Genomic DNA, 25368 nt, shown 5'->3' on the forward strand with positions numbered 1-25368 from the left:
AACGCGCACATCTCTAACTTGTAGGTGAGTTCCTTTCTTATCTAAGACTTTTTTCCTTAACACCATCAAACGAAGAGTGCATATCCAAGGAAGTCAAGTATGCAGATTTCTCTGCTGATCCACTTCTCAGTTATACAACTCAGGCAGAAAATGAGATCTTGCGCAATGAGGTTGGTTATGTCGTGTGAGTAGTGTTGCAAGGTCTATAGAACATCAGGTTACCCAATGCCGATTATCCTCCTCTGAGAGGCAAGGTGGGTCAGTGACGTAGCTGGTTCTATGAACAACACGATGCGAGGTTTAAATATTTTATATAGACTGTACCACAGTATAGGCTATCTTTTACTCTGACTGTATCGAACCAGTGACGTCAATATGCGGGGTAATAATCGATACTACAGAGGCATAGGGAATTTGGTAACCTTATGTTTTTTTATTTTCAGGTAAAAAAATTGGAACGATCATTAGTTCTCAAAATCAGATTCTTATGTGTAAAAATTATTGGATGAGAAACTTCCTAAAAGGAACCAAAAGAATTGTGAATTCTGATCATACTTGTTTATTCAATAAATCAATTTCTATAAAATTTAATTTTTCTCCCTCTCCTCAGCAAGATCCTTGAGCTGTTGCAATCTGCGTTACTGTCTCTTTTCCATGACGAACATGCTAGAAGTCTTCAGAACATGGAATGTGGACCTGATGGCCTGCATCTCTTGTAGATCTTTCTTAACTACGGCTTTGCAAGGAAAAATTGAGGTTGCTCTTCATAAATTATATAAATTTACTTTTAATGTCTTGTGAGTGGGGTGATAGATTGACACAATTATTGCTAGTGATGAGTCTAAATTGGATATTTTAGATTTTTTGCCGCTATCTATGAATGAAAATCCTAAAATGAGATTGTTCAATTACAGTTAGCTATAATTATCTTTAAACCGGAAATGTTTAGAATATTTAAAGTAAATGTATTGTTGAATGAGTAACTCATGAGTAATCTCGGTATTATTCCAATCGTTATCTAATAAGATTGCGAATTCTCGAAAAGATAATTGTCATCTGAGTAAGGTTGTTCATGTGCGTCAATGGTTTATTTCAAGTCTTTTGTTATGAACAATAAAATTAATCAACCAACAATGCGGCTATATATTATGAGTGCTTTTGCACTTAAATTATAATGAGTTTATTAGACCTTTAAATAGTACTTGACAACAAATTTTTTAAGTCTATAATTTAATTTATTCGTAGAAAAAGATAACCGCAGCGATAGCTAAATTGATAAAGAAAACGTAATTGATCAATATTTGTTTTTTTGAAATAGGTTGATTTGAATTATCGTTTCTATTCCGTGAGTCACAACTCGCGAGCGTTAATTGGTTTTAATGCGTTATATTTTTAGAAAGAGAAACCGGAGTCGTTCGCGAGTTAAATTATTAATCGTATAACAATATAATATACTTTTTAGTATTAGGGCGGTCAAATATTTGTTTTCATTACATAAGATAAAGAGGTTATCTCCGGTTTTTAGGGTATCCGCGCTCACTCCAGCATGACATGGAGTGATGTTCAGAGCTCCATGTTTCGCTCAGTGATAAAATGTGCCTCGCGTAGACCGAGTGCGGTTTAAGTTCAAGTGAAAATGTTCACGAAACGCCTCGAAACTAATCAAAAACAACCCAAACAACAATACACTTGGAAAACGTAACTAAGGATGGTCCCAATGCTTTACACCCTTTACGGGTTCGCAATTTTCTTTTTCATCTACTGGTGCGCCATGTGGTTAATTCATCTCGTTGCTATCTTTTACGGGTAATTTCAGCATTAATAAACCTTTAATTATTACAAATATATAAAATTAAACAACATAACCTCAAAAAATTAACGCCCTTAAACTTAACCTCAAATATTAATTTTTTTTTTTTAATTCCAGTAAATATAGATTGCACCAGAAAGTAGTCCAACTAGATTCAGAAACTCCTTACGCCGGCGTTTCAATAATAAAACCATTAATGGGAGTAGACCCAAATTTATTTTCAAACTTAGAAACATTCTTCACAATGACCTATCCGAAGTATGAGATTCTCTTCTGTTTGGAGGACGACACAGATCCAGCAATAATGCTTGTACGCAGCCTGATGGAGAAATATCCAAAAGTGGATGCAAAATTATACCTAGGCGCGGGTTCCGTGGGAGTTAACCCCAAAATCAACAATATGAACAAGGCCTATGATGCCGTCAGTTATGAGTTTGTGCTTATCTCAGACAGCGGGATTAGAAGTAGGTATCAAAAGAGATTTTTATTTAAGCTTTTATTAATACCCTAATTTTTGTTTAATTCTAATCGTTAATAAATTTTTTTTTGTAGTGAAAGAGGATACTTTGCAAGATATGATGCGTTATATGTCCGAAAATACCGCTTTAGTTCATCAAATGCCATTTACAAGTGATCGGGATGGTTTCGCTGGAACGTTGGAGAAAGTAAGTTTTACTTGGTTCCAAAAAATGGAAAAATGAAAATGAATTGGTGTTGTAGATCTACTTTGGGACAGCTCAATCACGCATATACTTAGCAGCTGACTTCATAAACATAAACTGCCACACAGGAATGTCTGCGTTAATCCGTAAATCTGTGCTGGATGAAGATGGCGGCTTGAAAACGTTTGGTTGCTATCTCGCCGAAGATTTCTTCATGGCCAAGGCCTTAAAAGATAAAGGATGGAAAATGCGGATTTGCAGTCAACCAGCTTTGCAAAACTCCGGAATTTGTGATGTCAATAGTTTTCAAGCTCGTCTTACAAGGTTAATTTTAAAGACAAATTTATTTTAAGATATTAACCCCCTATATTTTAGATGGGCAAAACTACGTGTTGCAATGCTACCTCTAATAGTAATCATGGAACCACTTTCGGAGTGTATGGTAATAGGGTTAGGTGCCGCATGGGCTGTTAATGTCCTGTTCAAGTGGGACGTCTTAGGATTTTACTTAATCCACATTCTTATGTGGTTCATCTGTGATTGGATATTATTATCAATCGTTCAGGTATGTGTAAGCAATTTCCGTTTTGATATGCTATACTTAGATTATTTGACCTTAATATGATAACCTTTTTATAAAGACGACTTTATTTTCTTGGGTTATCACTTTGAAAATAACTACAGTGACAATGTACTCTTCTATTATATAGAAAAAAAAATAATACAGTTTTATGTAAGTATACAGTGTGTCCCAAGATAGATGTTACAAGAGGTATAATGACTTAAACATTTTTGAATGTTATTTTAAGTATATTTTCATATTTTGAAAATCAACTCGGCCTTGATAGTGAAGAAAACTATTTTGAGTTCAGGTAAAGTAAGCTTTTTGTTCATGATACTGCAAAATGTCATTAAGAAAAGTTATTCAGAATGAGAAATTATGGCACTATGCAAAATTTCAGACAGATCTACCTACATTAATTAAACCACCATATTTTAAATTAGATCAGAGTGAAGAAAAAAAAAAACAATGAAAACTGCCATGAAAAAAAAATGACTTAAGTCGCAAATATTAACAAATAAATTGTATTATCCCTCAGTTTTAATTCACATTTCAATTACTGTACAATATTTGTTAGTTAAATTAAAATGTGATGGTTCAACCAAAGTAGATAGATCCTTCTGAAATTTTGTATAGGACCATAATTTCTCATTTTGAACAACTTTTCTTAATAACATTTTTCCGTATCATGAACAAAAAGATTACTTTACCTAATCTAAAAATAGTTTTCGATTCATAGTCAAGGCCGCCTTTGTTTTCAAAATATGAAAATGTTCTTAAAATTCTCTTCACACCAAACAGCGCTTAATTCCTTAGCCTTAAAATGAATTTCGAAAATTTTTAAGTCGTTATAACATCTATCCTGGGACACCTGTATGTACAGAGTTGGTTAAAACTTCTATTTAATAAATATTGAATTAAAACATGCATTCAATGTAAAATATTTATTTAATCCATTTGAAACAAGAACACAATTTTATTACACAGGCACTTTTTGACCCCTATAATATAAAAATCAACCCCTATAATACTTTGCATCATAACTTTTTAAAGCCTCTACTTTTACTGTTTAAAAATTTGATTTATGTATAGGGATTCAATACGCAACTTTTTTATCTCTTGACGTTTTCTCCTAAAACTATTAGTTTGATCACAAAAAAATAAAATAATACACAGGCTCAAGTGAATTAATTCAGATTGGTTATTATTAGTCAAAGAAATGAAGTTATGTCAAATTGATCTCAGGATTATTTTATTTTTTGTGGTCAAACTAATAATTTGTTAGTTGTAAAATGTGATAACACTCTGTACAACACTTAATATTTGGGTTCTGAGTTTATGAAGAGGTGATTTAAGTATTCCACTAAGGTTGAAGGTTGATTTGAATAAAAAATTAAGTTAATTAAGTCGACACGCGTACGCGAATCTATAATTTAAACTATACTATACCAAACGAAGTCCTTAATTCAATAAATATGAGAATCTTTTAGCTTTGTTTTATAATAACTTTGTCCCAGACACTAACGAATTTAATTATAACAGAATTCGACAATTTCTTGGTTTTATAGGAGCCAGGTTATCTAATTTCTTTTTTAGCTAAGAGATAGAAAGTATTTGCTTGTATTATTAAGGTGTTCCACATCAAACCACATTTTACAACTTTTTTAACATCGCCTTTGATATCGCTAAACTCAATATGTTTCTTTGCCTTCCTAATCATTCTTATGGCATTTCTCATCGTCTTTCGACTAATATATATCAACACTCAGGAGTGTGTAGGATGTTGGAAAGTCTCTATTAAATCATTATCGTCATCATTATCATCTTCCTTGATATTTGTAATCATCTCCCAATATTATTCATGATATCCATCAACATCGTCCTTAATATCCTTCTTCGAATCATGTTTTCCTGTCTCTGTTTTTATGATATAGGTTTTAAATTATATTATAATAATATATATAATAGTAATTATTTGAGGTTGAGAAAATGTTTGTTTGTTTCAGAATGGCTCATTACCTTTTAATAAATTCGATTTCGTTGTCGCGTGGTTATTCAGAGAGTGTTCAGGCCCGTACTTGTTTCTGCATGCAATATTCGACCCGGAAATAAAATGGCGATCGAGGATTTATAAGTTGGCGTGGGGTGGTGTGGCGCAAGAGATCAAGCCGCGGATAAAGTTTTGACATTTGGCATTTTAGATGGGGTACCAAGCGACGGAGGCCGCGTGTGTTTGTAAATAGCCGGAAGCCGGAACCTTCCTACAAATTTTTCCAATCTTCGGATTAGATATAAAAAAAATACATATCGTCTGTAGGCGTAGTAATTTTACATTTACATTCGTCATAATTGTATAAGCGTAGAATGTAACTAACTATTGATGTCATTTTGAGATCACTAGCTCTTTATTTATTGCTCCTTTTTCCTCCCTCTCCCTTTGTGATATAATTTAAATGTACGTATACCGGCACATTATCTTTATATATTCTTCTAATTAATTTTACGTAGCTCCAAGAACAAAAAGAAAAATGCTATACGTTACAGTTTTGCAATCTTACGCGTGCACACTCAAAATTCTCGATCTGAACGTATTTTAGTCAATTTTGTGATAAGTGACGGAACGAAACGAATGCCCTGAATAAAATAATGGGGTAATTTTGATACGTTCCACCGCGAAAATTAAAAAAGAAGAAGAATAATGTACAATTAATTAAACAAATTAGTACCGTCTTTAGATATATACATAATAAATATATATATTTCCTAAACTTAACGCCTAATTATAGCTACCACTTACATTTTGTCCTCGTAATACTCAAACTGAGTACGAACCGAGGAATCATTTGCATACCTTCATACATTACGAAGTCGTTATATACGATATATTTAATATACGATCGATTATTGCGCATTATTATAACTTTATACCAACATTTTTTGTCGAAATTTCGTCGCTATCGTTCTTGTCGAAACGCTATTATATACGAGAGACTGTTTTTTCGCGAAGCCATTGCGTTTTATTATTAATTATTCGTTTCCATTTGTAATAAAGTATTTTACATAAAAATTATTTTTTATTTCGTTCCTATTTTTTTATTATTTTCTGAGATTTCGAGGAATAAAATTCAAGATAAAATCATTTTAAAAGTTATTCACTGATATGTTTCAGATTAAGAAGATACATCATCGTAATAAATACGCGCATCAACTCAATGTAGATGGCACTCGAGTCACCACCTGTTGATAAATATTAAAATTTTTGGGAATTTTTTATCTAAAACTTTTCCTTGAGGAATGTCTGATTAAGATTAAAAATATCTAAGGTAATGTTTATGTATTAATAATTTTTTTGAAATGTGTTTTTTGTAATTTTTTTTAGGGAATGCGATTAAAAAGGAAAAACTTGGATTAGAAGAGTTTTTCATTTGTAATGTTGTTTTTCTTATTTGATTTTGCAAAAACCATTTGGTGTTTCCCTCCAGGTATTTTAATTACGGTTTACCTGAGGCACAATAATGGCGCCTAAGAGCTAAGCGCGGTGTGCGCAATCTCTGAAATTTACCGTCAGGTGTGCGAGGTGCACAGGTATACGCGTTCGTGTAGATAGCGACTTCGGACGACTCAAGCGATACGTTTTCGAGTGAAATGAGTGCGTAAAAGACGACCGGAAAAAAGTGTACCAGGGATGCGGTTCATCAACTCCGTCTGATTGGTATGACAACATTTCGAGTTCGCCCCCGCGTTGGCCCCCCAAACACGTTTAAATAAGCTCTCCCCGAGTCGTTCTTCGAGACGGTCCTCGTTTTTTTCGCCCAGCATTGTTATGCGGCCACGTCGGTTCTCCGTCAACGGCAAATTTCCGCATTTCCAAGCTTTCCACAACTGTTTTTTAAATATATTTTTTAAACATTTTTAAAGTAGTGATTAATTTTTTTTAAAAGACATCTTAAATATTTAACGAAAACGTGTTTGGATTGTGTATTTAAATTTTTTTAAATATTACATTGTAATATTAAGTCGTTGTTGTTTGTATGGAATTGTTGACATTCCTCGAATACCTCGGCCTTAAAGGTGTGGCATGTGTACGTAGAGTGACAACATTTCGTGTTGTGAGACGAAGAGAGTCTGAAATAGAACGATATTATTAAAATTTAAAAAAACGATTACTCAAAAATTTTTTTTGAAAAATGTTTTCGAAATTGCTTTGAACTGATGTAAGACAATAATAATAGTTGTTATCTTATCTTTGATGGCTCTTTAATCCTTAGTTTAATGTTACAAAAAAAAAAAACAGGCACGTTGCTTTCACTGGATTATTGGAAATTAGCGGAAACGAAAATAAGAGTTTTTTTCCTAGATAAATAAAATAAATTGAGTATTAGAAAATTTTTGTTTTTTTAACTTTCTCTTCGTCAATTTCCAAACGTTTAGCGACAATGATAAACGCGGGCTCGCTCATTTAAATTCCCGTCGTCCGATTTCCGGTGTTTACTGCCGTTTTGTCGTTTCCTTTTTGATAACATTGCCTCATTGTACCCGCTTTAGCTGGCAAGCTCGCCATTATTTTATTAATTACTTTTGCGGCAACAGAGAAAGTGCGCGTCGGCTTCTTTTCTTGATTTCGTTTTATTTCAAAACATCTACGTCGAAATCCACAATATAAAATGATTCACTATTATCAGTAAAATTATTGATAACAGTGCACTGATAATAAAAATATTTAGCACACAAAATTTGATTGAGATCAATAGGTTGTGTCAATAAATTTAAAAAAATACGATTAAAATCTTACTCATTACTTAATTTCCTTTGAAATTTTATTATTTATATTTTAATTATCAACTTTCTAAATTAACTTGATTTCTCCATTAAATTAAATTATTTATTAATTATCTAAAATATTATCAAATCGATTTTTTAATGACTACAAACGTATCTTTTAAGTTTAATATATCCAATTGAATTCGATAAAATCAATCAACTACCGTGCTTTATTGTATTTTTTTAATTTTATTAATTTAAAAAAATTATTTATTATCTACCGATTATCATCGTCGGCAGACTTCAATTAAACGTGATACCAATCGTTGATGAATTGTTTTAGGATTCAACGCGAATTTATTTAAAAAGCAACGTTAAAAGAAAACATAAAACATGGCTTATCATTCCAATGGATATTCGCGGGATGACGACATAGATCGCGATGACCGAAACGTCGACGACAAACTCGTCTATTTGGTCGAACACCTCGCTACTTTTACCGTAGCTAAAGATAATGGCATCACCAATTCGAAAGATGGCATGCGAAGACTTCTCCAATTGGAGAAATCTAATGGAATTTGGTCACAGAAAATGCAATTAAGACTCGACCGCTCTTCGATATTAATTATGGATTACGAAACTGGGGTTAGTAAAGCCACCTTTATTAATACAACTTTCAAAACGTTTCTGTTCGTTTAGGGTATTATGGAACGATTTCCATACGATAACATTCAAGAACCAACAGCATTTACAAGCGCAGATCCAATGGAAATGTACAACAATATCCTCGTTTTCAGTGTCACAAATAGTAACTCATCTCATCCAATTGAAATGCACATATTCCAGGTAAAACGTTATTATTATCTCTGATATCAATTTACCAAAAAATCGTTATCGATAATTTTATTTTTTATTCCTCAGTGTCAGAGTATCTCCGCCCAAGACCTCGTCGAAGATTTAAAACAACTTCAGATGGGAAAAACATTAACGCGTAGTAGAAAAACTAGCATACCGCCGCAAAGTCAAAAACCACCAGGACAACACGTGATGGCCTCAAGAGATTACCGGGAAATCGACTCGGAATTGGCCACCAACAACGACGACAATAGTTCGACCACCAGCGATCAGTATGAACGAGACGTGACGGTTTTAAATCATTGTTTCGATGATATCGAAAAATTTATCGCCCGGTTACAAGTTGCCGCTGCTGCTTCGAAAGAACTTGAACGTCGAAAACGGAATAGAAAGAGTAAGAAGGGTTATAACGGCGATGGTATGTTGAAGATGAGGACCAAACCACCGCACGAAAATGAATTTATTGATATTTTCCAAAAATTTAAACTCTCTTTTAACCTCCTTGCGAAATTAAGAGCCCACATTCACGATCCAAACGCACCGGAACTGGTTCATTTTCTTTTTACACCGCTTGCGTTAATCGTGGAAGCATCCCACGATACTTATTTCGACCTTCATTTGCCCCATAAGGTAATTGCACCTTTACTTACAAGGGATGCAATTAATTTGCTTGCAAATTGTGTAACAAGTAAAGAAACAGAGTTATGGCATTCATTGGGAAATGCTTGGTTAGTTCCGAGAGATGAATGGAAAGCGCAAGTACCATCATATCACCCGGTCTTTCTTGACAAATGGAGTCCCGATTATAAAGTCGTTGATGAATTGGAATCGGACAGTAAACATTTCCGCGATATGCATAATGAGTATAGCAGCGACTACAACGATTATGACACTTCCAATCAAGATAATATGTTCTTAAACGGCGGAAGATACAGCGACAATCACGATAGAGAACCGAAAATTGAACCGGAAAGAGACATGGACCCTATAAGTGCTCGCAGCGATATTTCTGTTGATTCTATTGAGCGTAATGGAGATGATCGTAGCTTCAAAAGACTTCAAGATAATTGGTTGGAATCATTACAAAAGAGGAACGCCCAAATTGTTAAAGTTACTTATCCTAGAACAGCTAATAATGATAAGGAATTAACTGTTGTGCGAGGAGAATATTTAGAAGTAACTATTAATTTAATTATTTGGTTAAATTAATTATTTTTGTCTTAAAAATTACACAAATTTTTTTTAGATACTTGATGATAGTCGAAAATGGTGGAAAGCTCGTAACTTCAAAGGTGAAGTTGCTCATGTACCACATACGATTGTGACAAAGGTAAATCCGGATATTTACAACAACCCACTCTATGCTCATTATGGAAATAGACCGGTTAGCGTTGAAATAAAAAAGTTTTAAAAAATGATGATTTTTTGATTAAAAACTTGTAATTTTTTTTAGGATTCGTCGTCAGATCGCTTTAGTGATGGCCAAGTACACGGTTCGGATCATGTTTCAAGTCCTCCTTCTGTAAACACGGCTTCTGCGGAACAAATTCGGCAGCAAAGGCTCGGTAAGAAGGGAGAGTTCCGGTATTTTTGACCGGATTATTTTTGTCTTCGTAAACGTCTCTCTTCCGTCCGTTTTGTCTGCTGAATTGTACGATATGTTATTATTTTTATTATTATTATTATTATTTTGTTATATACTTGAATAATACGTACGAACGCTTTGTATCTGTACATTTGTTATATGTTCTAGTGTTTTAATGTTTTATTTTGTGGTTGTCGACGTTGCTCTCGTTTGTATTTTTTTATTGGGACATTGAAGGTTTTTACGTAATTTTAATCATGCTCATGCCAAAAAAAGATCACACCTTTTTACGTATTCTTTTGGTTAAAAAAATAGAAGGGAGATGAGATTAAGATTTTATTCTTTTTGGGGGCACTTGTATATAAGTTTTTTCTAATTGTATTAATTTTACCAATAACATGATAATTTAAGCGAAATAAAATGGACCAGCTTTTGTCGATTGTTGGCTGGTGCTTATTATTTCGAATAATTTAAGCAACTATGTCGCGTGCTTATTTAACCGTTTTGTAGTTATAATAGGGCGAATATTTGGCAACAATATTTATTCGAATTTTTCAAATAGTTTCGTAACCCGATGAATCAAACAAATCTCGCGTTTCAATTAAAAGTGATTAAATTATTAAAAAAGCAATCTCTGGTGGTTCGTTTTTCTCTTAGCTCTTTTAAATTAAGTCGGGTTCTTTCGAAACACAATTCATTAACGTATTCTGGTGTATGCGAAGTCTATAGTAGTCTAAATTTAGATCTAAGCTGGTACTAAAAATACCGAAACGAAAAAGTACAGGAGCAGCGTGGTTTAAGATCTTAGTACGATCTCGTCGTTATTATAAACAAAGGCCAGGGGATCGTTGGGGAGTCATAATTTTCTCGTTTTTTACTTTAAAATAGATCTTTCAAATTTAATTTTTTTTTATTTTGAAAACCCGCCATAATTTAAATTTTTATTTTTTTTTTGTGACGCCCCCTTGCGTCCGTTTTAATAAACGTAAAACGCCAACTTCACACGGATAGTCCTGAAATCAGTTCACATGTGTTGGGATGTCCGAGTTAACAATAGTGCTAAAATAGCGTACATATTATGCTGGTTTTCGTGAAATAGTGCGTTATTCTCATTCAATTCGCGTTCCAGGCTGTTTATGGTTTTCCGGGAGCCCCTTTCGGTGAGTCATTTCATTCATTATTCCCCAAAATCGCGTTCGACGATTATATAGGTTAGGGTACAATATATGATACCCCCCTTTCTTTTTATCTACAACACCGCAACTAACTTTGTAGTCTAAGCGTATGTGTTTATGCAATAAATAAGAATCACGCATAACGTGTTTTTTTTGGTATAATTTACTCAAAAATATTTTCGACCGATTTCGATTTGTTTAATCATCTTCAGGGAGCGAAATTGTCTTTAAATGTTGCTTTTGTGTTGGTGTTAATTGGTAGCTAAATTAAAAATAATATAATTAGAACCAGAAACTCCACCTCCACCGCCACCCCCAATGCCTCCAATTGACACGGCACCAACAACCCCCGTTTCGACATTGAAACGTACGGCTTCGATTAAATCAACTATGACAAACGGGGAGAAAATGTATGACGAGCTTAACACAGTGCTGTCGTTATTCCGCAACAAGAGAACTGATCTTGACATTAAACAGACCCCAGAGGTGTACATAAACCAAAAGTCAAATCCGTCCGAGGTCGAAAGCTGGTTAGCTGCTAAAGAGTTCTCACCATCGGTTTGTACAAAATTAAAAAATTTTTCTGGACATCAAATTTTGGGGTTAAACAAAGATAATGCTGAAAAAATAGCCGGTCCCCTCGAAGGGAAAAGATTATATTCTCAGCTGACTATTCAGAAAAACGTTTGCGGTGTAAGTATAAACTGGATGTTTAATTTAGTTCACAAATTTATGAATTTATTTTATTAGTACCAAACTGTGAGATCATCAGAGTTAAGAGCTATTTTAGCTAAAGCAAGGGAGAAATTTGAGAAAGAAGACTAAAAACAAGGAGACATTTTACGGATGACACAATTTTATTTTATTTTAGAGGTTATATATTTTTATGTGAGCCATTGATTTAGAATTACAATAATGAGAGATGATTTACACTCCAACTACACAAATACAATCCCTCTTAAGCCCTCTATTCACTCCATCAAATCTGATCTGTGTATAGATCAGACCCAACTACGCATCCTACAGTTAAGCTCTCTTTCCTTTCCATTGCATTAAATCAAAGAACCTGCCCGCAATTACACAAACACAGTATGCTTTGAAGCCCTTTCTTTCCCATTAAATCAGATCCTATGACGGACGATACAAATTTGTTAAGATAATCCCTAAAGATCAAGTAACAAAGGATTATATAGAAATTAAAGCTCTCATTATTTTATTTTAAGAAATATGGTTTTGACGTATTTTACTATTGAGCATCTCTATATTATGTTAGTTTTATTTTCATTGTAGAGGGGTGTTGTTAGCAGTTTTTTTCTTAATAAATCTTCATATTAAAAATGAAGAATCGATTTTATTTTTATTCAAACTCCCTAATTCAAATATTATTTGAATAAGAAATATGGTCGTATATACTTTATTTGATTAGTTTTATATTTTCTAATAATATAATACTCAGATTAATTATTAGATACTTTTATTTACCCATCCTCAATAACACAATCCAACCCTAACTTTCAAAATGGCTTCAAAATTTCATTTTACTTCTGAAAAAGATTTTACCACGTAAAAATTGGCAATCATAGCACTTTCGCATTGCTTTGATTGGTACTCTAGTGAAAAGGATTATGTGTATTAGGGCTTTTAAGTTGTTCCAAATCAATTTTGAAACTTTACCTAATTCTCCTTCTTATTAATTAAGAAGACTAGAAGTGATCTAAGTCATATCGCACTGTCACATATTTCATAAAATATTCCTGTTCGAATCTCTGAGCCATGTATGTTGGCTTCTAGAATCCCAGTGGATGTATTTAGCCTTAAAATCTATCAATTCCTCGTTTTATATAACTATTTGCTACTTAGCATCATGTAAGTTTAATGTTTTTTACAACTTTAGCTTTGCAGCAGTAAGTAGCTTAACCATAGCAAGGAAACGGCAAAAATGAATTACCTGTCCATGAAGGACTCAATTACCGACATCCAAGTTTATAGGAGAGAGCAGAATGCCCAGAAAGACATCCAAGATTCAATAATCTCATTGATTTCATGTCTATTCGGATGTCTGGACATGTTGAGAACATATCAAAAATCGTTGAAGATGATCATAAAAAAATCGAAACCGGTTGAGAATGAAAAAATTATGTTTTCTTAAATTATTTTTCTTATATTAAAATTAAAGAATAATTTTAATATTTATTGAAACTCCCAAAATCGAATACTATTTGAATAACAAATAAAACTATCTTTATTGGTGATGTCTAGACATTTGTATATATTTTGTTTGTTGTTCAGTTTATATTTTCTAATAATAGAATACTAAGTGAGATGTAATCATTAGATACTTTTATTTAGAATTTGTTTTAATCATTTCGGTTGAGTCATTTTTAGATTTTCTTGGATTGATAATTAAAATAATATAATTATGAGTGAGTCATTAATCAGGAAATATAAAGACCTTTGGTTCTAACTTTGTGTTTTTACTTGATAAGGTTATCTTTAATGACGCGATGTTGGTTGTCTATGCGATGATATAAAAAAACGTAAATAAATTAGTTAATTTTCTCTGGCACTCAATTTAATTTCCAAATTAATTCGAGGTATATAATGAGATGTTAACCTTTCTTCGGGTGTCATTTGTGTGGAGATGATGGACGGAAAGTGATAAATTTAGAATAGCAATCTCAAATAGATCGCTCTGGGGAAAGACTAATGTGGGCGACCTTCATTATGTTAAAAGGTTTTCTGCGGGTCGCAATAGATCCGTTTAGTCTTAATGCCATAATAAGAGGCTGTCCTGTGCAGATCGATTATTTGAAACGGGCGACTTTTATCTGCCATTGAAATATATGTACGACTACTGAATCCGGTCAACGGTTTGGCCCACATTTTGAAATTAGGACGAATGAGCAAATTATGGAGATCAGAACTCGTACATTATATGTTCACCCGATGCTTTCGAGACATATATTTAACTAACTTGTTATTAATTATTTTGTTTGCGGGATTTATGATCAAACTTGCTCGTTCCGCTTCTTACATCTGTCGTGGCAACAACTGCATTTACTATTAATAAATTCGAATGTTTTTGGGACGAATAACAATGTGAACTCATAACATTTATATTTTATACATAATTGTGTTTTTCTAAGAATTATATTAACACCTTTAATTGAGTTAAATTGTGTTAGTCAATGTCTTCAATTCTGAAAACTAACAGCTTTTTTTTCAATTTAACCTTAATCTTCTCGACGATTTGTGCGATGACATAATAGGTGACGTAACTCGCATTGCTTATGAATTCTGTTACGATCTTTTACATGGTTACTCACCTTATCAAGAATGCGGCTTCAGGCTGCGGTCCTCAATAAATCAAAAATCGATTTTTGTAATGCGAAACAATTTTTTTTTTCAATTTTACTTTCTTAAAAATTCGCGTACTACGAAATTCGTTTGTATAGAAAAAAATAAGGGTCGGGGGAAGTTGGTAAGTATTTATTCCGGCGGACTGTGCAATCGATAGTTTCAAAAGCGACGGCACAGAGAATTCACAGACCCGGCTTTACAGTTCAAGAGCTATCGATTTCGTTTTCAATGCTTTTTTCCACAATAGTGGCTCGATTTTGTACGGGTTAATAATATATTGACCAAACGGTGATGTTACCTTTAGTAGAACCATCAAATGTATTAATCAAAATCCCACTGCGCTTTTGTAATAGATACCATTTGTACTGCAACAATTACGTAATTTACTAATCCGATCATTCGGTGCTTCAATATTTAATTAGAGAAATGGTCTTTGAAATTTTAGAGTTTAATTATTTTGTTGTGAAATCAACCCCCTCAAAATATTATTTATCACTCACAAATTAAACATTAATTAATTTGTATATTACAAACTATAACATTGAATGCAAGTATTATGCTAATATCTATATGTTTCATATCTATTTCTACCTCCTTTGATATGAACCGCAAAACCAGAAACTCACAGACGATAGGTAGCGTTACTCATTAGTACATCAAAAGATTTGCTAAACCCATCGTATAAGTTGCTTACAAAACGCTCAAACGACAATAACATACATATTCAGTGAGTACTATTTAGTTTTATTTGTTAATTTTCGTATAACAATTAAAATTTAAATTTGGAATAAATTATTGAGATTATTTAGAGGTTAGAAAACACGTTTTTAAGTGGCGCCACCTCTAATTTTTTATTGAGTTAAATTACCCCCAAAATCGCGATTAATCTAAATTTAATTAATTTTTTAATTAAATCGTTTTTAATTAACAAATTATTTATTTTGATATTAAAGGAATTTTTAATTTATTATTCACAAATATTTTTCCCCCCTAATATTCGGCCGCTAGATGTCGTTTCGGTTAGTGTTTCAAATCGTCCCCTAAAACCACCACGCGTGTTTTAAGCGGTGCAATTTTTGGTGATATTTCCGATTAAATTTAGTTAAATTCGTGTAAAGATACAAAGTGAGACATAAATATAAGAATAACATCAATATTTGGTGAGTCCTACTTCGTTTTTTATCTAAATTTCGTGTTTTAGTAACCAAAGTTCCAAAACATTCTAGAATGTTCTCGAAAAATTTATTTTGACGAATTTTCCCGATAAAAATCAACGTTTAGTTATAAATATTCAAGTTTAAACCCGATAAATATGTTTTTTAATTACATGTATCTTCGATTTAACCAAAAATCATCGATTTTTACAAACTTTGAGGTTAGATCTTTATAGTTTTTGTAGTTATCATCGTCACGTGGTGCCACCTACAGAGATTTTTTTGTATTAATGGTGGTGTTTTGTCAACATGGCTTTGAACCTAAAAATTTTCATACAATTATAAGTATTCCGTGAAAATAATTAGTTATTAATCAATTTTGATCGATTTAAAAAAAAATTGTGGTCATCCCGATGATAATTTTTATGTTTATTGAGCCGAGGTCGCTTGCGGCCGAGGCATTAGAGGTTTGGATGTGATAGATTCCATCAAATTCCAAATATTTCTTAATAATGCTGTGTACTCGATTAAACCGTTTTTATTTATTGAGCCGAGGTCGCTTGCGACCGAGGCAGTAGAGGTTTGAAGGTGATAAATTGTATCAAATTACAAATATCCTTATAAACCACCACTTATTAATCAATTGGTGCGATTTTCAAAAGTATAGAATAGATCCCAATGATAACGCTTGTATTTATTGAGCCGAGGTCGCTTGCGGCCGAGGCAGTAGAGGTTTGAAGGTGATAAATTGCATCAAATTACAAATATCCTTATAAACCACCAGTTATTAATCAATTGGTGCGATTTTCAAAAGTATAGACTACATCCCAATGATAACGCTTGTATTTATTGAGCCGAGGTCGCTTGCGGCCGAGGCATTAGAGGTTTAGATGTGATACATTCCATCAAATTACAAATATTTCTTAGTAATGTTGTGTAATCGATGAAAACGTTTTTATTTATTGAGCCGAGGTCGCTTGCGACCGAGGCAGTAGAGGTTTGAAGGTGATAAATTGTATCAAATTACAAATATCCTTATAAACCACCAGTTATTAATCAATTGGTGCGATTTTCAAAAGTATAGAGTACATCCCAATGATAACGTTTGTATTTATTGAGCCGAGGTCGCTTGCGGCCGAGGCATTAGAGGTTTAGATGTGATACATTCCATCAAATTACAAATATTTCTTAGTAATGTTGTGTAATCGGTGAAAACGTTTTTATTTATTGAGCCGAGGTCGCTTGCGACCGAGGCAGTAGAGGTTTGAAGGTGATAAATTGTATCAAATTACAAATATCCTTATAAACCACCAGTTATTAATCAATTGGTGCGATTTTCAAAAGTATAGAGTACATCCCAATGATAACGTTTTTATTTATTGAGCCGAGGTCGCTTGCGACCGAGGCAGTAGAGGTTTGAAGGTGATAAATTGTATCAAATTACAAATATCCTTATAAACCACCACTTATTAATCAATTGGTGCGATTTTCAAAAGTATAGAGTACATCCCAATGATAACGTTTGTATTTATTGAGCCGAGGTCGCTTGCGGCCGAGGCATTAGAGGTTTGGATGTGATAGATTCCACCAAATTACAAATATTTCTTAATAATGTTGTGTACCCGATGAAAACGTTCTTATTTAGTGAGCCGAGGTCGCTTGCGACCGAGGCAGTAGAGGTTTGAAGGTGATAAATTGCATCAAATTACAAATATCCTTATAAACCACCAGTTATTAATCAATTGGTGCGATTTTCAAAAGTATAGACTACATCCCAATGATAACGCTTGTATTTATTGAGCCGAGGTCGCTTGCGGCCGAGGCATTAGAGGTTTAGATGTGATACATTCCATCAAATTACAAATATTTCTTAGTAATGTTGTGTAATCGATGAAAACGTTTTTATTTATTGATCCGAGGTCGCTTGCGACCGAGGCAGTAGAGGTTTGAAGGTGATAAATTGTATCAAATTACAAATATCCTTATAAACCACCAGTTATTAATCAATTGGTGCGATTTTCAAAAGTATAGAGTACATCCCAATGATAACGTTTTTATTTATTGAGCCGAGGTCGCTTGCGACCGAGGCAGTAGAGGTTTGAAGGTGATAAATTGTATCAAATTACAAATATCCTTATAAACCACCACTTATTAATCAATTGGTGCGATTTTCTAAAGTATAGAGTACATCCCAATAATAACGCTTGTATTTATTGAGCCGAGGTCGCTTGCGGCCGAGGCATTAGAGGTTTGGATGTGATAGATTCCATCAGATTACAAATATTTCTTAATAATGTTGTATACTCGATGAAAACGTTTTTATTTATTAAGCCGAGGTCGCTTGCGACCGAGGCAGTAGAGGTTTGAAGGTGATAAATTGTATCAAATTACACATATCCTTATAAACCACCACTTATTAATCAATTGGTGCGATTTTCAAAAGTATAGAGTAGATCCCAATGATAACGCTTGTATTTATTGAGCCGAGATCGCTTGCGGCCGAGGCATTAGAGGTTTGGATGTGATACATTCCATCAAATTACAAATATTTCTTAATAATGTTGTGTACTCCTCGATGAAAACGTCTATTTATTGAGCCGAGGTCGCTTGCTACCGAGGCAATAGAGGTTTGAAGGTGATAAATTGTATCCAATTACACATATCCTTATAAACAACCAGTTATTAATCAATTGGTGCGATTTTCAAAAGTATAGACTACATCCCAATGATAACGCTTGTATATATTGAGCCGAGGTCGCTTGCGGCCGAGGCATTAGAGGTTTAGATGTGATACATTTCATGAAATTACAAATATTTTTTAATAATGTTGTGTACTCCTCGATGAAAACGTTTATTTATTGAGCCGAGGTCGCTTGCGGCCGAGGCAGTGGAGGTTTGAAGGTGATAAATTGTATCAAATTACAAATATCCTTATAAACCACCACTTATTAATCAATTGGTGCGATTTTCAAAAGTATAGAGTAGATCCCAATGATAACGCTTGTATTTATTGAGCCGATGTCGCTTGCGGCCGAGGCATTTGACGTTTGGATGTAATAGATTCCATCAAATTACAAATATTTCTTAATAATGTTGTGTACTTCTCGATAAAAACGTTTTTATTTATTGAGCCGAGCTCGCTTACGGCCGAGGCAGTAGAGGTTTGAAGGTGATAAATTGTATCAAATTACAAATATCCTTATAAACCACCACTTATTAATCAATTGGTGCGATTTTCTAAAGTATAGAGTACATCCCAATGATAACGCTTGTATTTATTGAGCCGAGGTCGCTTGCGGCCGAGGCATTAGAGGTTTGGATGTGATAGATTCCATCAAATTCCAAATATTTGTTAATAATGTTGTGTACTCGATGAAAACGTTTTTATTTATTGAGCCGAGGTCGCTTGCGACCGAGGCAGTAGAGGTTTGAAGGTGATAAATTGTATCAAACTACAAATATTCTTAAAAACCACCAGTAGAGGTTTGAAGGTGATAAATTGTGTCAAATTACACATATCCTTATAAACCACCACTTATTAATCAATTGGTGCGATGTTCAAAAGTATAGAGTAGATCCCAATGATAACGCTTGTATTTATTGAGCCGAGGTCGCTTGCGGCCGAGGCATTAGAGGTTTAGATGTGATACATTCTAATTACAAATATTTCTTAATAATGTTGTGTACTTCTCGAAAAAAACGTTTTTATTTATTGAGCAGGGGTCGCTCACGGCCGAGGCAGTAGAAGTTTGAAGGTTGTATTCTATCAAAACAAAACTAAACACGAATGTTTTTATATTTTTAGCTTTGTAGCTTTTGCACACATATATTAATGTTTTACGTAGATTATTTAAGAAGAAAATAATAGGACCAATATTCTTCATAAAGATTTATCAATAAATTTTTGACTTTGATTTCGTTTATCGCTTTAAGAGTAAAATATTTTTGCTTTATATTATGATTAAAGAAAGCAATTAATTTATTGAGTAGCCCTAACGAGGTCGTTTTCTCAATTGAGGTGATGCATTAGGTCCGCGTTTAAATTTAGATTTATAGCACGAAACACAACACCTGTATAGTACGGGTTCGCCTAGAAAAATGAGGCTGTGGAGAATTTTTCGGTGACGTCACGGTTTTAAAACTGGCACGCTCCGAAACTAAAGGTTCCTGAATTCTTGCGCTATGTTTACTAGATGATACATAGAACTTTATATTTCGTGTACATTTTTTTTATGAACGAGCGGGCGTACATTTAATAGGTGTACGCTTTGCGATGTTTAAAATTTATCCTTAGAAATAGATGAGGTTATAGTTTACTCACTGGTTTGTCATCGTTAAATGTGCTTGTTTGAATCATCTCGATATGTGAATAAATGTTTTTGTTTTTTCAATACTCAAAAAATAATCGACTGTATAAACCGTTTGCGAATTGAAATGAAGCGCAACAAAGCAAATGTTTTTTCTAGGACTCATTTATTCTGAGAGGAGTTCGTTGCCAAAGAAATTATAATAATATCCATTCAAATGAAGTCGGTTTACATACATCTATATAATTTTTATCTTCGAATTGGGTTCAATGTAGCAATTTTCCTCTTGATCCGTATCGGAAACAAGTTCCTTTATTAACTCTCTTGCGAGATGATTTTATAGAGCAGGGCATATGACGGGGTCACAGATAAAATCGTAAAAAAAATCCCATCGCAAATCCTTCGGGATACTGGTACGAGAGAAAAATCCTTTTTCGCATTCGGTAAATACCGGGAATATTCAATCCGTACGATTAAAATTATTCCACGATTAATAAACGAAAACGGCGATAAAAAAAGTTGTCCGATTGTCTTTTTCCGTTCCTCTTTTTATTCTGTGAAATCTCCAATATCCCGTAGGAAGGTTGGATCCCGTCCGTTCTTGTTTATCGGAAATCGGCTCTGCTTTATTACCCTAGCCCTTGATATAATGCAGAATTCAAAACACAAAGTAAATACCAGTTTATTATAGACATCGCTTAGTCAGTCTAAACGTATTAAATTTAACAAGAGCGGTTTTATTGCGCGAGAATACGTAAACAAAATTTTATTAAATAAGAAGACGATGTTGAAAAAAAATTAGAAATCATGCGCAATAATATTATCGCACCAATACAAAGTAATGCGCATGATCAAAACAATATCCGATTATCGATTGAATGATGCGATTATTGGTTGTTTTTTAAAAAAAAGTTAGTAATAATACGCGTGTATTATTATGTTTTAAATAAATGTGACCTCCGATCTCGCTATTGTTTGCGTGTTAAACAAAAATAGTGAATACTCTGAACGAAAGAAGATTAACTAATTAAAAATGGAAAACGTGGAATTTACATAGCGCAGCCTACAACGCGTGTTTGATAGCGAGCGTATAACGAAAACCTCCATTGTAGTTAAAAATAGTTTTTATTATATTTTGTTTAAATCCCTATTTTATTACACGTGCAGCAAAGATCATCTGCAACATGTTAGTGTGCGAATCGTATATCTTTTAGCACCGCATAAAGATGCGACGCTTATATAAGCCGGCTTATACGCTAACTTTCACGAATTCATTTACAAATTCAACCATATTTTCGAGTGCTTGGGATTAAACATTTCTATGCACGTATTGATATTGATTTTAGATGGAAATCGGTGACCGAAGCAACAACAATACATGTTAGGCTGATTATCATTAAGTGTTGAATTGGTTTGATATTCGACTAGGCAATTATTGGAATTGTTCCGGTTAAACCTAACCGAAGTCAAAGCGTGCCTGTAAATTAAACAATTCTGCATAAACACAATTAATTTACGGGAATACGACAATATCCCGACGCGAATTCCACGAATTATTTTAACAAAACCGAAAGTTGTTGCCACTCGTTCAACCAATAAGCCCTTGTCCAATCATTTTCATTCAATCACATCAACAGTATTAAGCTCTAATTAACTTTAAGCCAAACAGATATTGAGAACATTTCTCCGAATTTCAATATTGAAATGACATGATAGTTGAACACAATCAAACTATAGATATCGGGGGAAGTTCGCGGAAATCGAATACCCGGAACCAAGTGAATAAAGCTCAGCTTATTAAACGCATGCTGTGTTGTACTGCCAATTTGGGAAATACCATTCGATATGCTATCCCACATCATCGAATGTTGTTTTGATATCCCTTTACGGTTACATTAACTTTGCAGCTTTGGTATTTCAACCTTTTTTTATCTCTTTGTGCAACTAAATGATCCTCTGATAATTACTAAAATTGATACGGAATTGTGTTTTTTATCTCCCTTGTTAAAAAATATATAATTTTAGCTGTCACATCAGATATCTTCATTATTTGTAATATGCTCCTAATCCAGAGAGTTTTACCACGAAAAATTGATTAATTTGTCTTTGAAGTCGAGATACTTCTTCCGTAAACTTTATAGCAGGGTAGACCTGGTTCATCCCAAGTATTCATCGTGATATAAGAAATAATCTCGGCCGACTTAGAATTTTGATATTTTTCCTTAAATGCCCAGAAATGTTTAAAACTTAGCCGACTTCGAAGATGTCGGCCGCCCCAAGTATTATGCCCCAAGTATCAAGAACAATACTTGGCCGAGATCATTTCTGCCATAAATTTCAAGCAGTAACTCCGAATCCAGAGTGTTTTATCACGGAAATTGATTAATTTTGGTTGTTTCTTAGAACGGCCGACGTCTTCGAAGTCGGCCGAGATATTTCTTCCATAAACTTTATAGCAGGGTAAACTTGGTTCGTCCCAAGTATTCTTCGTGATATAAGAAATAATCTCGGCCGACTTCGAAGATGTCGGCCGCCCCAAGTATTGTTCCTGGTATAAGAAATAATTTCGGCCGACTTCGAAGATGTTGGCCGCCCCAAGTATCAAGAACAATACTTGGCCGAGATCATTTGTGTTTTATCACGGAAATTGATTAATTTTGGTTGTTTCTTAGAACGGCCGACGTCTTCGAAGTCGGCCGAGATACTTCTTCCATTAACTTTATAGCAGGGTAAACTTGGTTCGTCCCAAGTATTCTTCGTGATATAAAAAATAATCTCGGCCGACTTCGAAGATGTCGGCCGCCCCAAGTATCAAGAACAATACTTGGCCGAGATCATTTCTGTCATAAATTTCAAGTAGCAACTTGTAAAACTACGAATTCAACAAATTTTGATATTTTTCCTTAAATGCCCAGAAATGTCTAAAACTTAGCTGACTTCGAAGATGTCGGCCGCCCCAAGTATTATGCCCCAAGTATCAAGAACAATACTTGGCCGAGATCATTTCTGCCATAAATTTCAAGCAGTAACTCCGAATCCAGAGTGTTTTATCACGGAAATTGATTAATTTTGGTTGTTTCTTAGAACGGCCGACGTCTTCGAAGTCGGCCGAGATATTTCTTCCATAAACTTTATAGCAGGGTAAACTTGGTTCGTCCCAAGTATTCTTCGTGATATAAAAAATAATCTCGGCCGACTTCGAAGATGTCGGCCGCCCCAAGTATTGTTCCTGGTATAAGAAATAATCTCGGCCGACTTCGAAGATGTCGGCCGCCCCAAGTATCAAGAACAATACTTGGCCGAGATCATTTCTGCCATAAATTTCAAGTAGTAACTCCGAATCCAGCGTGTTTTATCACGGAAATTGATTAATTTTGGTTGTTTCTTAGAACGGCCGACGTCTTCGAAGTCCGCCGAGATATTTCTTCCATAAACTTTATAGCAGGATAGACTTGGTTCGTCCCAAGTATTCTTCGTGATATAAAAAATAATCTCGGCCGACTTCGAAGATGTCGGCCGCCCCAAGTATTGTTCCTGATATAAGAAATAATCTCGGCCGACTTCGAAGATGTCGGCCGCCCCAAGTATCAAGAACAATACTTGGCCGAGATCATTTCTGCCATAAATTTCAAGCAGTAACTCCGAATCCAGAGTGTTTTATCACGGAAATTGATTAATTTTGGTTGTTTCTTAGAACGGCCGACGTCTTCGAAGTCGGCCGAGATATTTCTTCCATAAACTTTATAGCAGGGTAAACTTGGTTCGTCCCAAGTATTCTTCGTGATATAACAAATAATCTCGGCCGACTTCGAAGATGTCGGCCGCCATAAGTATTATGCCCCAAGTATCAAGAACAATACTTGGCCGAGATCATTTCTGCCATACATTTCAAGCAGCAACTTGTAAAACTACGAATTCAGCAAATTTTGACATTTTTCCTTAAATGCCCAGAAATGTCTAAAACTTAGTAGAAGATTTTCTAGTTTATGCCAAAATTTTGAGAATAAATCTGTTGAATTACTTCTGGTATAAAATAGAATGAAATCGATTTTAGCTGCAAATTCCATGAATTATTTTAATAAAATCGAAAGTAATTCCCATTCGGTGAATCCAAAATTGAATCGCTTTTGATATTATTACATAATATTGATGAACGAACCCAAATGAGCAAGTATTGAAACGAATTCCAGGAATATTGCAATGATTTTTAAATTTATTTATATAATATTAAAAAATCACAAAAGGAGGGAAATAAAGCAATGCTGTACGTTCCGTGAATTATTCAATAAAACTGTTTGTTCCCATTCGGTTCATTAATAATCCCTTGTTAAATCGCTTTATGCGCATCAATATTCATCATTTCATAAACAAACTTAAAAACAACAGGTATTGAGGGAAATTCTAGGAATATTGAAATGAGATGACATTTTCATCCCGCAATTATACCATGATTCGAATTTCAAATTGAATTGCATTTATCAAATATTATTTATATATAAATTTATTTTGATTTTAAAATATTTTGAGAACTAATTGGTTTCTTAAAATGAAATCTGGAGTTTTGCTAACTGCTCGAATTTGATGGGTAATGAAAAAACGATACGTCTAAAAATAACGGAATTGTCTGAAAAACTAGTCAGAATTTATGGAGTTGTAAAAGCCGCCGTAAATTGGTGCCGTAATTGTTTTGCGTTTACTAAATCATTTGTATTGATAGTAATACCATGGAGAAATTGAATAGACGGTCATGCGCAGTGATTATTTTTAACGTTAAATATGACCTTTAGGTATGAAAATGAAAACAGTTTTATTGTTTTATAAAAATAAGTGATGATGAAATAAATCTATAATTAAACAAAATTTTGTATGTAGCTCACATTTTGCATTCAAATGCGAACCAGGTGGAATTGTGCAAAGCTAAAGCGAAAAATAGATATAGACTCGTCTGGCCTTTACACTTGTTATATATTATGCCACTATAAATACTCTAATAAAAATATGCGAAAACAACTTCGTAAAGTCGGGAAAAACGCGATTGTTGTCCTAACTCTTCGGCAAAATTTTAGATAAAATTTTTAGTGGACGTCAATGTCATTATCCTTCGTTATAAAAATACATTTTATATCCATTTGTTCGT

General features: G+C 33.8%; 3 protein-coding genes across 4 annotated transcripts in view; all 3 read left to right on the forward strand.

Annotated features, from left to right (window-relative positions):
- Positions 1-1343: 1343 nt before the first annotated feature.
- On the forward strand, positions 1344-6101 carry LOC111425348 (ceramide glucosyltransferase). Its single transcript, XM_023059325.2, has 6 exons — positions 1344-1806; positions 1928-2274; positions 2363-2475; positions 2531-2796; positions 2848-3037; positions 5041-6101. The coding sequence occupies exons 1-6, from the start codon at positions 1709-1711 to the stop codon at positions 5218-5220; spliced, it is 1194 nt and encodes a 397-aa protein (XP_022915093.1). The 5' UTR covers positions 1344-1708; the 3' UTR covers positions 5221-6101.
- Positions 6102-6575: 474 nt separating this feature from the next.
- Positions 6576-12755, forward strand: LOC111425625 (epidermal growth factor receptor kinase substrate 8-like). Of its 2 annotated transcripts, none has more exons than XM_023059772.2 (8): positions 6576-6746; positions 8139-8440; positions 8495-8641; positions 8717-9826; positions 9897-10034; positions 10104-10215; positions 11697-12103; positions 12161-12755. In XM_023059772.2, exons 2-8 carry the CDS (start codon positions 8189-8191, stop codon positions 12233-12235), a joined length of 2241 nt encoding a protein of 746 aa, XP_022915540.2. In that variant the 5' UTR covers positions 6576-6746; positions 8139-8188; the 3' UTR covers positions 12236-12755. The 2 variants fall into 2 exon arrangements, with proteins under 2 accessions (XP_022915540.2, XP_022915541.2); XM_023059773.2 differs by having other exon boundaries at positions 9897-9980.
- Positions 10240-25368, forward strand: part of LOC111425623 (plasma membrane calcium-transporting ATPase 3) — a 59936-nt gene continuing 44807 nt past the window's right edge. The window contains exon 1 of the mRNA XM_023059763.2: positions 10240-11395. The gene's annotated coding sequence lies outside the window, so the exon portion shown is untranslated. The remainder of the gene's footprint in view (positions 11396-25368) is intronic.

The sequence above is a fragment of the Onthophagus taurus genome, chromosome 8 (genome assembly GCF_036711975.1).
Source record: "Onthophagus taurus isolate NC chromosome 8, IU_Otau_3.0, whole genome shotgun sequence".
NCBI lineage: Eukaryota > Metazoa > Arthropoda > Insecta > Coleoptera > Scarabaeidae > Onthophagus > Onthophagus taurus.